Consider the following 15,498-nt stretch of genomic DNA (forward strand, 5'->3'; position numbering starts at 1 on the left):
CTTCCCTACACCAAAAATAGAAGCACTCAAAGTGGTGTACAGCAGAACCCACAGACTATATTGCTGCATATAATTTGAAAATTGCTATATGAATATAGATATGGGGAAAATTGACATTTAAAGGAGCTTTATTTCCCTAAAACTGTATTTTATATGTGGCCCCTGTTAATAAATTAAAATGTTGCACTATGGGTATAATAGAGCAGTGTTTCCCAGTCTTTTCTAGCTCAATGCTATAATTGTTGGTCTATGGGGTACTACCATGGACCACCTCTCTCACCTCCACGTCGGGTCCAGTTATTCCTATCTTGAAGGGAGATAAAGACACCCCAGGCCACCACGTTGCTCCTTGATGTGGCGAGACGCTAATGCCAACTCCAATGCGGCTGCACATAAATGACAACTCTCTACATGGCGCATTGCCCTTAGGCACATGTGCATGACTCTCTTCACTATTTAAAGGGAACGCAGCAGGAAATCCCCCATGGCCCCTAATGATGACTTCTGACGCTGAAGCCTATAAAAGACTGCTCCAGCACTTCAGCAACAGGTCTGCCTGCTTCATCATAGTGTGAGTTTTAGGGGTGTGCATTCGTTTTCAACGTATTGGCAATCCGCAACGTATATGTCCCTATTCGTTGTATTCGTGGGGTCATGAAACATATGGTGAACCCCCACAAATACAACGTATCTAAGGAATAAACCCCCCACCCTCCTGAACCCCCCAAGACTTACCAAACGTTCCTGGTGGTCCCGCGGGGGTCTTGGCGCGATCTCCTGCACTTGGGCTGTCGGCTGCAGGTATTCAAAATGGCGCCGATAGCCTTTGCCCTCACTATGTCACAGGGGCTACCAGTGCCATTGGTCGGCCCTTGTCACATGGTAGGAGCACAAGATGGTGCCGGCCATCCATTGCTCCTACCATGTGACAGGGGCCGATCAATGGCACCAGTAGCCCCTGTGACATAGTGAGGGCAAAGGCTATCGGCGCTATTTTGAATACCGGCAGCCGACAGCCCGAGTACAGGAGATCACGCCAGGACCCTCGCTAGACCACCAGGGACTTTTGGTAAGTCTTGGTGGGGTCAGGAGGGTGGGGTTGTAGTTAATAAAATTTAAAGGGTTGGGATGGGGTTTTTTTTTGAGAAATGAATACTTACATAACTAATGAACGAATCGTGGTCCCCCGAGAACAGATGCAACTGATTTGGCTCCCCACGAATACGAATATCGAATGGGACGAATCTGACCCTGCTGCACATCCCTAGTGATTTTCCTAAATGTCCTGTCTTTGGTTCCTCTGCCTTCAGCGTTTTTGTCTTAGTTCTTCATCTTCAGTTCCAGTGGTTCTCATCTTCGTCTTTGGTTCTAGTTTTCATTCTCTTCACCTTCTGTTCTTCTATGTGCTCCTCACCTGCTTTTTCTGCTCCTTGCCTTCCTGCCCAGCTAATTCATCCCTCCTGCCCTACAGAAGGATACCTGGTATTAACCTTGTCCTGCTTTTGGACATTCTCGCTTGCCACTGGCCACTGACCACTGCCTGACTTCTGAACACTCCTGACAGCCGCCTGCCTTTGACCACAGTCTGCCTCCAGATATGCCTGGTCTCAGTCCACTCTGACCCTGCTTCGTCAACAAATCTTTCCAATCTACAGAGGCCCCCTCCTAAGACCTGCTGGCCCCAGCACCTAAAGGCTTCAACCTGAGGGAACAAGGGCTGGTAAAGATGAAGCTCCAGTTTGGCCTCTATTTCATCCAAGTCCGCCTGCCGATAGTATGGACATGCAGTGCTCATCCCTGCAGTTTGCATCAATCCCGCCTTGGTCTAAGGGTTCACGGCCTGCAACAGATTGCCAGGCCATGGACTCAGCGACCTTGAATGCCATGCACTACAGTTGGCCTTGGAACTCTTAGTCACCAATATAAATCACCCTTATCGCTCAACTGAAGCCTTGCCTCCACCAGTAGTGGTATCCTAATTGCTTCTGGTAACTAATTGGCCTATACCACAGATACCAGTTCTACCCCAACATGGCAGGGATCCCAAGCATTGCCATGGGTTCTTGAACCAGTGCCATATGCACTTTATCTTGCAAGCACTATTGTTCCTATATGATTTGATGAAGACCACCTACATTCTCTCGCTATTGGATGGGAAGGCCCTAGCATGGACCTCTCCCCTTTTGGATCTGCCAGGGAGGAATCCTCACTCAGGGCTAGTGTCCACTTTAAAGATTCTAAGGGGCCAATGAATACTTGTTCCCATGGCCAGAATTGTTTGAGTGTTACAACCTCTGCTAAAATCCTTGCAATAGCATCTGTGTGAAATATAAGATTTTCTGAGCAGTGGTACTCATTTATCACAGTTTAGTAAATCCCATAGAAAAGAAAGTATATTGAAATGCTGTGTTTAATGCACTTTAGTAAATAGGGCCTTTTATGCAACTTGTTTGACTATGAAGTATGTATATATGCTTCAGTTCACAGAATCTCAATTATAAATAGATTTATAATTATTGACTTCAAAATTGCTACTTGCTGTAGTATGTTTAATATGCACATTTTGATATGTCTCATCAGGTTTGGTAAATATAAAATTTAAATGTTGCTCACAGGCAGGGTTTTGTAGGACAACTTAACCAATGGTTTTTTTGGCTCTCTTTTATAGAAACATAGAAACATAGAAATGACGGCAGAAGAAGACCAAATGGCCCATCCAGTCTGCCCAGCAAGCTTCCCTCATTTCTTCTCCCATACTTATCTGTTTCTCTTAGCTCTTGGTTCTAATTCCCTTCCACCCCCGCCATTAATGTAGAGAGCGGTGATGGAGCTGCATCCAAGTGAAATATCTAGCTTGATTAGTTAGAGGTAGTAAGGGTAGTAACCGCCGCAATAAGCAAGCTACACCCATGCTTATTTGTTTTTACCCAGATTATGTTATACAGCCCTTATTGGTTGTTGTTGAATTGTTTTAGAATGAGATTACTCATGACGAACACTGTGCAGCATGTAAACGTGGATGTCATTTACAGCCATGTGGAACTTGTCCAAGAGCTTATCATTTGAACTGTTTGGAACCTCCATTAAAATCTGCCCCAAAGGGAGCATGGGTGTGCCCCAAGTGTCAGCAAAAGGTAAACAAATTTGTGCATGAAGTATATTTTATGCATATGCAAATTTAAATGTTTGGTTTGGTTTGGAGATCAGATTACAGAATCATTCAAGAGAAGTCTAAAGTCATGGCTTTTTAAACAAGCCTTTTATAAAGAGACCGGAGAATAGAAAATACACTGGAATAAACAGAAGAACACCGGCACACAGCACTATTCTCATAAATGTGCATTACAATATTTTAACATATTTAGTACAAAATGAATGTAATAAGATAACACAGTAAATGTGATTTTTTTGACCTGTAAAAGTACCTTCTAGGTACACTAGGCTAGAACCTACATCACTAAACATTTGTACATATTTTTATGATTTAATGTAACCAAAACTTAATGGCACCAGTTAGAATGTACTATAGTACGCTTACTCCAAACTTACTTATGTGCCTACATGTAAACGGTTGCGATGGTATATAACTTAGCAACGGTATAGAAAAGATTTTAAATAAATAAATAAATAAATAAATAAATAAAGTAGAGATTTGCTTTTGTTACATGATTACTTGTAACACATAGTAAATAACTCTAAATATATAAATACATTGTGTCTTTGGAAAAAGGTGAAAAACAATATTGCCTCTCTGTGGCTCTATTGAATGTATTTTCTGTTATATTGTAATTTAAGTTTAAAGCTAAATTGCATGTTTTACTTGTATCTTATGTTATCTATTGTTGAATAATATTTTATCTATTTAATTACATACTTCTTTGATGTTTCTAAATAAATCATGGTTAATCCAATAAATAAAATGATCTAAATTCCTTAAGTGTAGAATTCAGTTTGCTTTTGCTGGCTAACTTTCCGGGTCATTTATCAAAGTGCTATATGGCGTTTTCGCATGCGTTAAGCCCCTTTCACGCATTAAAAAATGCCTTAACGCATGCGAAAACACCTTTAATGCCTGCGAAAGCACCATAAACCATGGTGTGATGCAAATCAGAAAAAAGGGAGGAGTTTGGGGTGTGATTAAGTGGGCTCACAATTTTTGGGGTGAGGGGGGAGAGAGAGAGGGGGAGAGAGAGAGACTAGCTATGATGTGCTTCTCCTAGGTAGGTATTTATATCTCTATAGGAGACCCACCTAGTAACTCGAGGTGAGGTTTAGGTATTAGTGTAGGGGTTAGGGGCCACTTTGACATTCAAAATGAGATGTACGAACAGAACAGTGGTCTCTTGTGAAGATTTTTGACCTTCAGAGTGAGGAAACTCACCCAAAGATGAGATTTGTGCAATGTTCTCTCAACCTATTTATTTATTTATTTATTTTTATTTATTTCACTTTATATACCGACTTTCAAATTCATTTCAAGGCGGTTTACAATAAATTAAGTTGCAGTAGCAACACTCAAATACATTTAGAACAATCCTTACACATTTTACAACACATAAAATTTAAACTAAAGCATTTTAAATACCACTTTAAATACAGCCATACACTAGAACCCCACCTCTTCTTCCCCTATCATCGTACCATAGCTTGATGTTACCCAGGTAGAGAGTCCATCAAGCTTCTGTCTTCACAAGAGAGCACTGTTTTGTTCGTACATCTCATTTTAAATGTCAAAGTGGCCCTTAACCCCTACAGTAATACCTAAACCTCACCTCGAGTTACTAGGTGGGCCTCCTATAGAGATATAATACCTACCTAGGATGAGGGCATTATGGCTAGTCTCTCTCTCTCTCAGAGCTAGGCTGGCTCTCCAGGAGCTTAAAACTACTAAACATGGTCACCCTAGTGGTTGTATGAAGGAAATACAACAATTCTGGCAATTATCACAAAGTGCAAAAAAGTTATCACAATTTGTGCTTAACATAGGTATTAGCACAAATTGTGATAAACTACCTAATACCATAAAACATACCCCTATTGCATGCAATATTTAGTGCATTTTGATAAATCCAGGCTTTTGGGTGTTAGCCAGCTAAACCTGTGCTTTTGAAAAATTTCCCCTTTACAGCATATTAAAAATAGCTGTTTGTGATCACTAGGTATCCATATTAAATAAATAAATAAATCTAACCTCTCAAAATGTGGGCAGTTCTGGAGGCATGGTTAGTTTGGGGGAGGGGGGGAGAGGGAGCTTTGATTTTGAAAATTTTCTGTGCACAGGAATAGCCCGCTTAAATTCAACCAACTGTATTATAATTGGCTAGATGCAGAAGAATTTTCAAGTAAAACCTAGTAGATATAGATTATCTTGCCACTATGCTGCTTAAAGAAAATTAACTGGAAGGGTAATTTTATAATTTTGAAAATCAAAAGTATGCATGTAAATGATTTCCCCACCCTAATTCTGCCCCCTGGAATGCCTCTTTGCCGTGTGTATAAATGCATACATGGAAACCCTTCTGCATGTACTTTTACATGCATAAACCCCCCAGACAATTTTCAAAAGCTGATTTTTGCATGCAAGTGCAGGTTGTCTGCATGTGAATGCTTTTGAAAATGAATCCCCACTTGCATAACTTTATCTGCAGTGAAAGGAAGTGTTCCCAAGGATGGGGTTGAGAAGAGGGATGTTCCCTGTACGTACCAGGATCAGTCCAGACAGCTGGGTTATGCCTCCTGTCCAGCAGATGGAGTCAGAGAGAAAACTGAAAGCACCTCCTAGATATACTGGTGTGCCACCTGCGATCCCTCAGTATTATCTCTGACTCCAGCAGATTGAGAGGCATAACCTGCGGTCCTGGCCTGGTCAGTTTGTCAGTACTGGGAAACAAATTATTATAGTACGCTAGTTATACTTAGGACCGGATCAAGTGGTTTCTTCTCTCTCTTGTTGTGTTATTCTTGTTAGACTGTCTGTTTTTCTCTCTCTCTCCCTGGCAGCGCAGGAGCTTAGAGCGTGGCAGGCACAGAGGGCTTGCCCTCTTATTTTCCCCGGCTTAGAGTGTCCATGAGGCTGGGGGAGAGTTTACCGGTGGGCCGGTCACCCTCCCCCCATTTTCCAGGGTCCTAGCCCTGAAGGGGGTTTAGAAGGAGAGCAAAGTTGAAAAAAAAAAAAGACAAAAAAGTGTTTGAGCCATTTAAGGCCTGTTGGTGACAGGCAGTGAGCTGGTTTGTTGCTTAGCCCCGGCCTGCCAGGACGTCGGAAGGGGTGGCTGGGTCACCTGGCGCAGTTCTCTGGTACAATTTACTTACCTTCTTTTTTGGCGCGCTTTTCTGGCAGCTCCTCTGCCACCGCGATGCAGCGTTCTTCGGCCTGCACGGCCTGTGGGGGGGGCGGGGGCGCGACTCTCCCGGGAGGGTCTCTGCTCCCACTGTCTTCCCGGGGGCGGGGGACCTTCCCGGGGGTCGAGTTGGGCGTCGGGGGCAGAGAGATTCTTCTCTGCCCCCAACGCCCCGCGGCGTCGGGGGCAGAGAAGAATCGCCCGCAGCGATTCTTCTCTGCCCCTGACGCCGCGGCTTAGCACAGCTCCGAGCAGCCATCCTCCGGCCCCTCCTCCTTCGGGGAGGTGAGCGGCGGCCATCTTGGCCACTAGGCAGGCGGATCACTCGGCTGCAGAGGAGGAAACCTCTCCTCCCCCTTCCCTTCCCGACCTCAACCCGATTTGGGGCGATTTGGGGGATTTCGGAGCCCCCCCTTCTCCCGGGCTCACATAAGTTGAATTCAAAAACAAAAAAAGGTCGGTGCCGTTTTCGTCTGTCTGTGTGCTCCTAAAGCACAAAGCTCTACTGCAGGCAGAATCTGGTGGGGAAGCAGCAGGTCCCTCTCCCCCGAAGACTCCCAGGACAGGAGACCCTGCTGGGGGCGGGGATCTACAGAGACGCAGGCCACCCGCCCGAGGGGGGGGGCCGGGAGTGCGGGGGACTCAGTAGCCGCTCCGGGCCCTCCAGGTGGGGCACCAGAGTTGCATGCAGCGGACAACCTAGAGTCTTAGAAGGTGATGCCCCAGGTGCTACATTTATTTGGGAAGGATGAGTTAAGTCCCTCATCCTCCATGTCCTGCAAGGGTGGGAGCTGCTGCTCCACCTTCCAATGTTGCTACCTCCACGGGGGATATTGCTATGGCCAGCCTTCGGGCCCCCGATTTTCCCTTTACATCCCAAGGTTTTCTAAATTTTTCTAGGGAATGGGAATTACCGGAGGCTTCCCTGCGAATGAACAGGGCCATAATAAAAAAAAATAATAATAATTTGTATTCGTGACCCGCGGTATATTGGATCTGTTCCAGACGCCCGCGGTGGATTCAGCGATCACGGCTGTGGTCAAACATACGGCTAGTCCGGTTACGGGGGGAATAGCCTTGCAGGATCTCCAGGACCCTAGGTTGGAGGCCTTATTGAAACGCATTTTGACATGGCGGCCTTTGGGGGTACGAGCAGCCGCGTGCAGCAGTCTCGTCCAGAGGGCCATCCTGCGCTGGGTCCAACCAGCCTTGACCGCGCAGGAGCTCCCTCCGGCTGTGGCGGAGCGGGAAAATTGTATTGAAGCGCCGGTCGCATACGCAGCGGATATTTTATATGATTGCTGCGCACTTCAGCGAGAATTATGTCCTCTATAGTTTCAGTGCGGCAGTTGTTGTGGCTCCGTCGTTGGTCGGCAGACGCCTCCTCCAAGGCCAGGTTAGGCTCCTTCCCCTCTTAAGGGCAAGTTGTTATTCGGTGAGGAACTAGATCAGATTATTAAGGACCTGGAGATAATAGGTTTACAAATGCCCGAGGACAAGCCCCATCGGTTTCGGCCCTCTGGGAATACCAGGGCTCGGTTTCTGGGTCAACGGCGTTTCCGTACGGGTATGGGTGATTTCTTCCCCAGATGCAGCAACCCACGACGTCCCAGTCCTGGTCTTCTTCCTTTCATGGTAGGCGGCCTCCGCGGGGAGGTGCCTCGCAAGGATTTCTGCCGGCAAGCCCGCTCATTGAAGACGCGCAGTCCCGCTCCTCCGTTCCTTTAACCGGAGATCGGCTGTCCCGTCTTTGGGAGGAGTGGGTCCAAATAACTTCGGATCTATGAGTGCAAGACGTGACTCGGCGAGGTTACGAGTTGGATTTTGCACGTTCACTCCGGGATCTCTTCATAACATCGCTGTGCGGGCCCCCGGAGAAGCAGCAAGCTGTACTTCAGTGGTCCCGGTCCCACCGGACGACATCAAGACAGGTCGGTATTCCATATACTTTCTGGTTCCCAAGAAGGAGGGCACCTTCAGACCGATCTTGGATCTCAAAGGGGGTGATCAAGGCCTTACGCGTGCCTCATTTTCGGATGGAAACGCTACGGTCGGTTATTGCGGCCGTTTACAGGGGAGACTTTTGGCTTCTTGGCCCTGGCCGAGGCGTATCTTCACATCGGTATCCGAGAGCGGCATCTGAGGTACTTGTGGTTCATGGTGTTGGGACGTCATGGCCAATTTTGTGCCCTTCCATTCGGGCTGACGACCGCTCCTCAGGTATTCACCAAGGTTCTCGTAGAGGTTGCGGCCTCTCTCAGTCGGCAAGGGGTTCTAGTGCATCCCTATCTCGACGATTGCTTCCTCCGGACGAAGTCGCGAGACTCTTGCAATCGGGCGGTTCCTTGGTGGTGCGGCAACTTCAGTTGTTGGGTTGGGTGGTCAGCCTCGCAACGAGTTGACTCGAGATGACCCAACAGTTGGAATTTTTGGACGCTCGCTTCAATACCCTAAAGGGCAAGGTTGTTTCTCCCACATCAACGCATGCTCAATCATGGCTCAGGTGGGGCGCCTGATTGCCCTTCCCATTCCTACGGCTTGGGATTATTTAAAGATCATTGGTCCTTTGGAGTCTACTGCGGAGTTAGTGCAGTGGACTTTTGCGCAAATGCGGCCGTTACAAACCGCATTGCTTTCTCGTTGGGATCTCAGGACCGAGGTTTACGGCCTGGAACTGCCCTGGCTGGACCCGGCCCACTCCAGTCCTTCCAGGTGGCTAACTCCCGGTCTTCTCCTGCAGGGTGCGGACCTGGAGCCTCCGTCTTGGATTGTGGTGACGACGGATGCCAGCCTATCGGCCTGGGGGGGGCGTTCTGTCAGGCCCGAGGAGTCCAGGGCGCGTGGACAGCGCTCCAGTCCACTTGGTCCATCAATCGCCTGGAGACCAGAGCGGTGCTTCTGGCCTTACGCCGCCTCCTCCCGATCGTCCACGACCGAGCGGTCCGGATTCTGGTGGACAATGCGACTACAGTGGCGTAAGTAAATCGACAGGGGCGGCACTTGTCGAGCATAGCGGCCACTCACATTGCCGGCGTGGACAACGGGCAGGCGGATTCTCTCAGTCGTCGGCATCTAGATCCCGGAGTATGGGAGCTGTCGGCGGAGGCGATGCACCTCATCGCCCAGCGTTGGGGGACCCCCACGCTTGGATCTGATGGCGACCAGACTAAATGCGAAAGCGGTTGCGTTTCTTCGGCCGAAGGCGGGAACACGGGTCAGAAGGAGTGGACACGTTGGTGCTTCCGTGGCCCCGTCAGTTTCTTCTTTACGTGCTTTCCTCCATGGCCTCTGGTCGGAAAGGTGTTGCGGCGCATAGAGTATCACCAAGGCCTGGTGATTCTTGTACCTCTGGAATGGCCGCGCCGTCCGTGGTTTGCGGTTTCGTCAACCGGCCGGTCGACGGTCCACTACGGCTGGGGCATCTTCCAAATCTTCTCCGTCAGGGCCTGGTGTTTTCGATCTGGCGGATCACTTTTGGCTGGCGGCCTGGCTTATCAGCGGAAACAGTTGAGGTAGAGAGGCTATTCAGACGCGGTTGTTTCAACTCTCCCTCAGGCGCGAAGGTCTTTGGAAGATTTCCACGTTTGGTGCGCTGCGCTACCTGTTGCGCCCCGTCATTTGTCTGTGGGTCACATTCCTTCGTTTCTGCACGATGGCCTGCAGAAGGGGTTGGCGTACAATTCGCTCCAAGTTCAGGTTGCGGCGTTAGGTTACTTGAGAGGCAAGGTCGAGGGGTTTTCTCTTGCGAGTCACCCTGCTGTTGTGCGGTTTTGTTTTGAGAGGTGGTCGGAATTGGCGACCTCTGGTGCGTGTTCCTTGTCCTTCCTGGAACTTGAGCTTGGTACTCCGTGGCCTGTGTGCGGCACGTTTGAGCCTATCAGGATGGCTTCCTTGACGGACCTACCTCTCGAGACGGTTTTCCTAGTGGCCATCTCCTCGGTCCGTCGTGTTTCTGAGCTGCAAGCTCTTTCCTGCAGAGCACCATTCTAGCATGTTTCCACGTCGGGAGTCTCCTTACAGACAGTACCCTCCTTCTTACCTAAGGTGGTTTCTTCGTTCCATGTTAACCAGATGATTGATTTGCCCTCTTTCTCGGAAGAGGAGCTCCGGTCGGCTCCAGGCAAAGACATGAGGCGTTTGGACGTCCGTTGGGTCCTTCTGCGTTATCTGGAGGTTATCAACGACTTTAGTAGGTCAGACCACCTGTTTGTCTTGTGGAATGGGCCCAAGAAGGGGCTTCAGGCGTCCAAGTCTATTATCGCCGCTGGTTGAAGGGCGCTATCGCGTCCACGTATATTGGTTGTGGTAAACCGGTTCCAGATGGGCTTACGGCTCATTCTTTGCGTTCTCAGGCGACTTCGTGGGCGGAAAACGTCAATTGGTCTCTAGTCAAGAGATCTGCAGGGCGGCCACTTGGTAATCATGGTATAAGTTTTCCCGGCATTATCGGTTGGATGTCCGTGGTCCGTCCGCTCAGTCGTTTGGGAGCAGCGTGATTCGAGCGGGACTCTCAGGGTCCCACCCTAGTTCAGGCGGCTCGGGTACATCCCAGCTGTCTGGACTGATCCTGGTACGTACAGGGAAAGGAAAATTAGGTTCTTACCTTTGCTAATTTTCGTTCCTGTAGTACCAAGGATCAGTCCAGACGCCCGCCCACGGTTCTGGGAGTCCGCTCGTCTTCTCATATTCCACGGTCCTTCCTTGGCAGATTGTGTTCGCTACGTTCGGACCAGTTTTTAAGGGTAAGTTGTAATTCCTCAGTTTGTCTTTTACACTATTTGTGTTGTATTAGTTCTACCTGGTCTTCTATGTTGTCCAGGAAGTTTCTGTTTGATCTAGTCTTTAAGTACCTACATGCCTACAAAATTACAAGGGGGTACAGGAAATTTTTGAGGAAGTTGTCTGAAGTGGTCAATTACTTATTTCTGCTTTGATATCACATATACTGAGGGATCGCAGGTGGCACACCAGTATATCTAGGGGGTGCTTTCAGTTTTCTCTCTGACTCCATCTGCTGGACAGGAGGCATAACCCAGCTGTCTGGACTGATCCTTGGTACTACAGGAACGAAAATTAGCAAAGGTAAGAACCTAATTTTCCTATCTACACTATTTCCCCCTAGACAAATGAAACCATGTCAATATCACAAGATTCCTGGGTTTTAGAATTTGTAAAATGGACATCATTTGGATTATATCTTTTAAAGAGGTTTATAGGTATTTAAATGTGAAATTTTAAACAGCAGCCCTTTGCAACATTCACCATAGTGTATGAATAGATGATTGTGTATCATGACATCATAGATAAAGATATGCAACTGCATTGTTTCTGAATGGGCAGATTTGGGCCCCATCCATTTTTCATCAAATCAATCACTGCAAATTATTTTGCCTGGCTTCTCATAGATATCTAGGGGTAACTCTTCTTGTTCTCTGGTTTTTATTCAGAAACATAACACACAAAAAGTAACCATGTGAATGTATAATGCTTTGTTGTTCCCTTCAGGTATTAAAGAAAGATGATAATGTGCCCTGGACTGGAACTCTAGATATAGCTCATTCCTATGTCAATCATAAAACAGGTACAAATCATAGAAATCTTGAAAAACTTTGCAGCATACCTTTTCAAAATGTGAGGACTCTTTTTCAAAGATCTGCAATTCTAATACAATACTACAAAAATAAATAAATGTCACACTTTTCCTGTTAAACAAGCTAGAAAAGTGTTTAGATACATGTAGTCTGTTGATATTTTCTCATAATTTAAAATACTTTCATAGTATATCTAAATATGGAATTAAGGCCTAGATTTATCAATCTGCTGTAAATATCACATGCGATAGAAAAAGGGGTGTGTTTATGGTAATAGCCTAATTATTGCAATGTGCACTATCTTAGCGCTTCACATAGTTGCAAAGTGCTATTTCATCATGGGGAGAGAGAGAGAGAGAGCTCCTATCTATAAGGCCCTTGATGGACTCTTTACCTGGGTAACATCAAACTAGATTGAAAGAACATTGTACAGATCTCATCATTGTGTGAGACTTACGGTTTTGGGCTGTAGCCTGGTGTGGTGAACACCACCTGCAGGAGTGACACATGACAGAAGGATGGGAGCAATAGCAGGTGATCTGGTGAGGCTGGGTAGAGTCTCCGGAGCCGGGTGCAGGATGATAAGGATTCATGGAGCTGGGTCTAGGCTGAGAAGGCCCTCTGGAACTGGGTGCTGGCTGAGAGGAATCTCTGGTGCTGAGAGTGTGGTGGTAAGGGTGACCTTCAGGAAACACTGGAACAGCATGTGGGTACGCGTGGATGTGAATGCAGGTAAGCATGGACTGTTTTACTGGAACTGAGTGCAGGTGTGGGTGGAATCAGGATAGCATGCAGGTAAGTGTTAGGCTGGATGCAGGTTAGCGGGAGCTGGATGAGGGGAACCAGGGCAAGTAAGACAGACAATGACAGGACTAGACAAACCAGGACAAGGACTACACTGAACATGAAACCACAAAATGCCTGAAGGCAGCGAGGCAAGGAAGCAGGGGGAAGCAGGAGAGTAATAGGGCAGCAACAGAAAGGGATTCAGGGACAGAGGGGACAAGAAGGCAGGCAAGAAGACAGGCAATGCCTAGAGAGCAAAATCAACAGAGGCCCATAGGCCACAGAGCAAGGTGGGGAAGTGGGATGCCCAAAGGTGTGCAAAGCAAGGATAGAAGGTTAAAGCAGGGAGCCCAAAAGAACTTGATGCTGAAGCACCGAGGCATGGGCTAAGCGAGGTTAAATAGGGAGTTCTGGACATGGAGCAGATAGGCAAGGAAGACCAAGCCAGCCAGGGGAGCGTGCTCATGGGGGGGCCTCTGGTGGTAAGGAGGCTGCACAGCAGCCATAGTTGTAACAGTGAGTTTTCTCACTCCGAAGGACATCAAATCTTCACAACAGTGTACTGTTCTGTTTGTATGTCTCACTCTGCATGTAAACGTTGCCCCTAACCCCTACACTACTACCTAAACCTCACGTCAAGTTACTAGGTGGGCCTCCTATAGTAGCATTAATAGCTGCTTACTATGGTACCACCCCCAGAGGCTCTCTCTCTCAGGCCCTTCCCCAGCCTAAAAATACCCAAAATGGAATTTTGATATCGCACAGCTTAACACAATTGAAAAAGGTATAGTTATTTTCGGCATTAAAAGTGTGCGATATCACACAGGCAAATAAATAATGTATTTATAATCAGATTATTTAATAGTTTCTTGTAGTTTTCAAACTTACAGGATCATTTATCAAATTGCGTTATGGCGTTTTCGCATGCGTTATGCACCATAACGCATGGTGCAATGCAAATTTTTAAAAGGGGAGGAGTTGGGGCAGGATTTCAGAAAAAGTGGGCTTCAAGAAGCCAGCCCACTTTTTCTGAAATCCAGCCCGAACTCCTCTCCTTTTAAAATTTTGCATTGCACCATGCATTATGGTGCTTAACGCATGCAAAAATGCCATAACGTGATTTGATAAATGACCCTGTAAGTTTGAAAACTACAAGAAACTATTAAATAATCTGATTATAAATACATTATTTATTTGCCTGTGTTACTAATTATTTTTAATTCCATTATGGCTTCACTTTATTATTCTTTAGAATTAATCAGGTCATCAGTGACTCATGGATAAATAATTTAAAATTATCCATGTCCTTTCTATTTCTTCAATATTCTATGTATTGTATTGTAGCCTGGATGGCTTCCTAAGAGAAATCTAGTAGATTTTTCACATTTTGTATGAAGATATAGACTGCAGATTGCATTGACGCTCTTCTAGAGTTTAAACCATTAGCACTGCTGTTCAGGAATCTTGACAGAAGTGCTAATATATTTTGCATTTTTATGTCTTGCTAACAGATGCTGGCACATGGAGGTCAGTGTGTAAGACTTAGGTATATATTGTGATATACTGTAGATGCTTTTTTATTAGGTAGGTTAAATGATACAGGGTTGTATCTAAGGTTATTGCAAGTTTACTAAATCTGCTTCATCATTATGTTTGAAAATTTGTAGGTGTATGAGTGTAAAGGAAAAGTAAAGATCAGAATATAAATTCATTGTGTTAAGAAGTACCTTCTTTCTAGTTTAGTATTCTTGTCTTCCTGCACATTAAACGTGCCTAATCTGCTAATATATGTAGAAAATAAAATGGTTATAAGACAGAGAGAAGTCTCAGGCAATGGGAAATCTGTATTCCCTTCTTCTTACCAGCACAAGAATGTGTGGATTTTTGAATGAGATTTAATATGCAGGTTAAATTGAATCTATTTGGACAGTATAATGGGAGAATGATGTGCAAGCCAAGAAGGAGGCAAGTCTCCAGTCAAAAGGCAGACAGCATGTAAGTCATTGAGCCGAAGATTCTTCTGAGTCCCACTTCAAGGCTTGCCAGCAATAAGCTTGATAGAAAAAGGTCTTAATGAAAGAAATGTTCCAAAAATATAACTGGAGGTCCTATGGTGCCTTTGTTATGCCCCTTCACCTACCCAAATCATAAGGTAATGGGCAGGACTTTCACAGATTCCAATAAGGTCTGAGTAAGTGAGATGAGAAACACAAGTAAAATTGATAGTATGGCTTTGGAGCAATGAGAGAGAGAGTTTTGTGCACTTAAAACAAACCACTAAGTTAGATCTTTAGAAATGAATATAACAATAAATAGATTGCTTTTTGTTTACTTTTTAGTAAATCATGATAAACTCACCTTGTTCTATAGTGTTCATCTCTTTTCACTGCTATCTGTCTCTAGTATTTATTACCTAAATTTAAGCTCTGTGGCTTTATTTATATACAGTCAAAGAAGAAGAGAAGAGAAAGTTAATAAAGAGAGGCAGCGAGTTGAAAAATGAACATAGGCAACTGGAAGATAAAGATCGACTTCTCAGTAATGTTATGCAGGTGAGATATTGTATTATAAGGATATTTATTACTAGATTTGTTATTGCCAAACAAGACATCAACTTCTATCATCAAATTGATTCTCTAAACCACTCTGCAATTCAACTGCTTATAATATAAAGCATCAGGAATAGACAGACTGTTTAAAACATCAACTTGCTCATTTATTTCTTATCTTGTTTTATTCATGCTATTTTTTATATATCACATCTTTACAGTTATTCCAAA

The 15,498-nt window shown here is 45.6% G+C and overlaps 1 protein-coding gene across 1 annotated transcript in view; it reads left to right on the plus strand.

Annotated features, from left to right (window-relative positions):
- PHF21B (PHD finger protein 21B) overlaps positions 1 to 15,498 on the plus strand; it is an 888,545-nt gene that overhangs the window by 842,552 nt on the left and 30,495 nt on the right. The window contains exons 15-17 of the mRNA XM_029600063.1: positions 2,976 to 3,134; positions 11,847 to 11,922; positions 15,167 to 15,270. Of these exons, the coding sequence (XP_029455923.1) occupies positions 2,976 to 3,134; positions 11,847 to 11,922; positions 15,167 to 15,270 (339 nt within the window). The remainder of the gene's footprint in view (positions 1 to 2,975; positions 3,135 to 11,846; positions 11,923 to 15,166; positions 15,271 to 15,498) is intronic.

This window comes from Rhinatrema bivittatum, chromosome 4 (genome assembly GCF_901001135.1).
Source record: "Rhinatrema bivittatum chromosome 4, aRhiBiv1.1, whole genome shotgun sequence".
Classification (NCBI taxonomy): domain Eukaryota; kingdom Metazoa; phylum Chordata; class Amphibia; order Gymnophiona; family Rhinatrematidae; genus Rhinatrema; species Rhinatrema bivittatum.